The sequence below is a fragment of the Cicer arietinum genome, chromosome 6, assembly GCF_000331145.2.
Source record: "Cicer arietinum cultivar CDC Frontier isolate Library 1 chromosome 6, Cicar.CDCFrontier_v2.0, whole genome shotgun sequence".
Taxonomy (NCBI): Eukaryota; Viridiplantae; Streptophyta; class Magnoliopsida; order Fabales; family Fabaceae; genus Cicer; species Cicer arietinum.
In genome coordinates this window covers 56,403,536-56,407,206 of record NC_021165.2, presented here as the reverse complement: position 1 = coordinate 56,407,206, position 3,671 = coordinate 56,403,536, and the positions used below count along the sequence as shown (strand labels likewise).

The 3,671-nt window shown below is 32.3% G+C and overlaps 1 protein-coding gene across 1 annotated transcript; it reads right to left on the bottom strand.

Annotated features, from left to right (window-relative positions):
- Positions 1–1,413: 1,413 nt before the first annotated feature.
- Positions 1,414–3,650, bottom strand: LOC101504802 (probable pectinesterase/pectinesterase inhibitor 33). Its single transcript, XM_004516670.4, has 2 exons — positions 2,640–3,650; positions 1,414–2,265 (listed from the first exon to the last, which is right to left on the bottom strand). Exons 1-2 carry the CDS (start codon positions 3,562–3,564, stop codon positions 1,571–1,573), a joined length of 1,620 nt encoding a protein of 539 aa, XP_004516727.3. The 5' UTR covers positions 3,565–3,650; the 3' UTR covers positions 1,414–1,570.
- Positions 3,651–3,671: the final 21 nt, after the last annotated feature.

The window sequence follows — 3,671 nt, the reverse complement described above, 5'->3', positions numbered from 1 at the left end:
ACAATGAGTCAACAAATAAATTTAAAGATAAGAAGACGATATACAATCCACAACCATTCTATGAGAAATACACCTAAAATAAGCATGTATATATGTTCAAGAAAAGTAAGGACAAAAGTATGTTTTTCTTAATAAGCAAGTAATTTATACAAATAATAAAGAAAAAGTAAGAAAAAGGGAATGAATGTTCATGCAATAAAAGAAGGAGGCACTTATAGTGCCTTCATTTCGTAGTTGGTGAATTTTAGTTTGGAAGCATTGATAAGGTTGCCATTGTGCTTCTAATGGTCACTATGACTCTTTACTTAAATAGTGTCCTACTTAGGCTACACATCATTTTTGACCAATCTTATTAAACACACATTCACAACAATGATCCAATTCGATGTTTTTATCTTGGCCTTTCCTTCATTCCATTGTTTGTGCTCAATTCAAGTCGCTTCTTTCAGAAGAAGAAAAAAAAGATTAAAAAGTTTTTCTTTAATTTCGTTCTAAAAAATTGAATATATATATATAGAAGGGACGGCTTATCTTAAAATAAATTGAAAAAACAATTAACGAAGCCTTGTCAATCTATATGTTCTAATTCTTTTTTAATTTATTTTTAATTTTCGCTTTGGATTCTACAGTTTCATATCAGTTTAAGAGTTTTCTAAAGAAACTATACACATTGAAAAATATTAAATAACGATGTTAAAAAAATTTGTAAAAATATTAAAAATATATTTTTTACCTTCATAAATATTTATGTTTTATCCAGATACAACCCACGGTTGAATTGAGACGAATCAAATTAGTATTAGTCGATTCTAGTTAAGTTGAATTTCTCTCAATCGAAATAAATTTCATTTATAACCACTTATTGAAAATGACTTTTATTTTGAAGAGACTAATTAGTAATTTAATTTTAAATTGATTAAGTTATTTTAAAGTGAAAGTGGATGAATAATGCAATTGATTTGCATTACTGGTTAAGATATTTTAAATTTAAACTCGAGTTAAGAAGAAAAAAAAAGTTACATAACAACCAAATATTCATTTAAAAAATAAATTAATTTTAAAGTAAAAATAAGACTAAAGTCACATTTTAAAGAGCCACGATTCGGGAAGAAAAAGACAACTGCAGGCATAATCGTTTCAGCCGAAACATGAAAATACGAAGCAAGGAGAAGAAACCCACAAATTCAACTACAAAGATTTTCTGAGTGTTATGCGTCTTGTGGTGAACGTCCTTTTTGTTCAATGAAGATAGTGAAAACAGATTGACTTGGTTACCCTCCAAATTAAATTATTAGTTTAATTAATCTACTCATAACACATCAAATATCACAAAGAATTATAAATTAGAAGAAAAAAAAAATAGGATGTTGCAAAAAAAACTCTAAGTAAATGCACATTTAAATCAACAACAAATAAAAGGATACAGCAATTATAATTTATTATTTGTCTCAAAATGTACAAAAGAATGTTGTGTTGTTTTACACACAAAGTACAATATAATAATTTAATTTGAACCAATTGAAAACAACAAATTTAACTAAGCAAATATAGCTAGCATACATGACAATGATTAAAGGCCAGAAGTGAATGGCACACCAGTGGCAGGTAACCATGAACCACCAGCAAGGAGATTAGCAACAGTGAATTGTGATGCCTGAGTTGGGCTATTCATAACATGATAACCAGGCCATCTTACTCTGTTTCTTGTTGATGAGCCAGGCCCAAAATTTTTATACTCTCCATAAAATAGAGTATTTTGAGCAAAATTAGTACCTCCCCATGGAGACCAACCCAATGGACTCACCAAGTTATCCATGAAAGATTTCATAACCACAACTCTAGAGTATCTTTGCCATGGCCGACCAATAAAAGTATTGAATTTCGAAACAACCGGTTTGAAGTCTGGAGCTGCTCTAATTTGTGAATTCTGAATTGAAATTCCCGTGTTCTGAAATGGGTCATCTCTACCTTGCGCTGTGATCATGTTTGCTTGTCCATTTAAAGGTCTTCTAACTAAAATCATGCAATTTTGAAAAACTACCGCTGCATTGCCAAAGATGAAATCAACAGTCCCATAGATATAACATTCTCTATAAAATTGACGTTGTGCATGAACCATGAGAGTGTCTTGATACCCTTTAAACGCGCAACGATAGAATACAGAGAGATCTGATGCTGATCGAAGTGCCACTGCTTGACCCCTTCGAGGTCCCGCCGTATTTTCAAAAGTAATGTCACGTGCAATAAAGTGAAGTCCATCTATTCCTATCATCCACAACAAATATATTAGCATGCATTAGTTAATCATATACCCCAATCAGGTGCATTTTAATGGTTTTGGAGACCTGAATCTAAAAATTGAATCCTAAAATCACAAAATCCTAACATGAAAGATTCAAAATTCTAAGGAGTGTATGGTGGCGCTGGTATTTATTGTAAATATAAAATGTGAGAGTGTTCTGTATAAAATTAAGAATATCAATGCAATTTTTTAAAGACATGCTATAAAAAATTCGAGAGCTCCGTAATTGGAGGTCTGTGTCAATGTTCTCATAGGTTGATTATCGATATTGACTCCAATATAAGCATAAACTCAGAGAAAGAGAAAATAGATGAAATAGTTAAGTTTATATAATCACCTGCAGTGGCAGAACTATAGGTTGTAAAACCAGCTTGAACATTTCTATCACTTGTAATAATGGTAAACCTCATTCCATCACCAACCAACATTATATTATCATTCATTTTTCCAATCAAAATATTCTCTCTATAAACACCTCTCTTCACACGTATAACAAATCTCGTTTTAACCCTTCTCTTCCCAGCAGCATTAATAGCACTTTGAATACTCTTAAAATGCCCTGAACCGTCTTTCGCCACAACTAAATGCGCCTTTAAACTCGAAGATTCCAATAGTCTCCTCTCTCGAGTCGACAACCATCTCGGAAAAGCTTCTTTGATGTCGTCGTCGGTGTGATGAACATTTTCGTGTTTAACAAATTCCCAATTGACGAACAAACCATTGCTAATAATCTCTGTCATGTTTTTCTTCATGATTGGTAAAACGAAATCTGGAATGTTTAATTCTAACGCTCCGTTTCGACATGTTTCGATGTTTGTATAAGCAGTGCTGAGCCATGTTTGTGCGTCGAATGATGAACAAGTTTTTTTGATGTGAAGATTATGAAATGTTCTGTTCAGATGAAAAACGGTGTTGTCGTAGAGTTTTAAACAGTCACGTGACACGGATTTTTTCTTCTTGGTTGTTAACCAGTTGTTTTGTCCTAAGTCACGTGCTATGTTTCGCATTATAACGGCTCTCTCTAAGGCTAAATGGATAAGAATTTCACGGAACTTTGATTTGTGTTTGATGTTTTTGTTGTCATTGTAATGTGTTTGTTTTGTGTAGAATTTGCATGCTTCGGGGTGTGGGGTTTGGTTACACCACCAATCTATGTTGTTGTTGTTTGAAGATTTTGATTTTCTTTTTGATGAAGTTGCTATTGAGAAAATTGATGATAGCAATAATAGTGTTAGCAATATCTTTCCCATGATGATTGTCATTTTGGTAAAAAACTGTTCTTCTTGATTTTGGTGATGCACTAGATATATATTTCTATGTGATGACTTTGTTTACTTGCTTAGAGTGGCAGCAAGTGTTTTTTGATGAA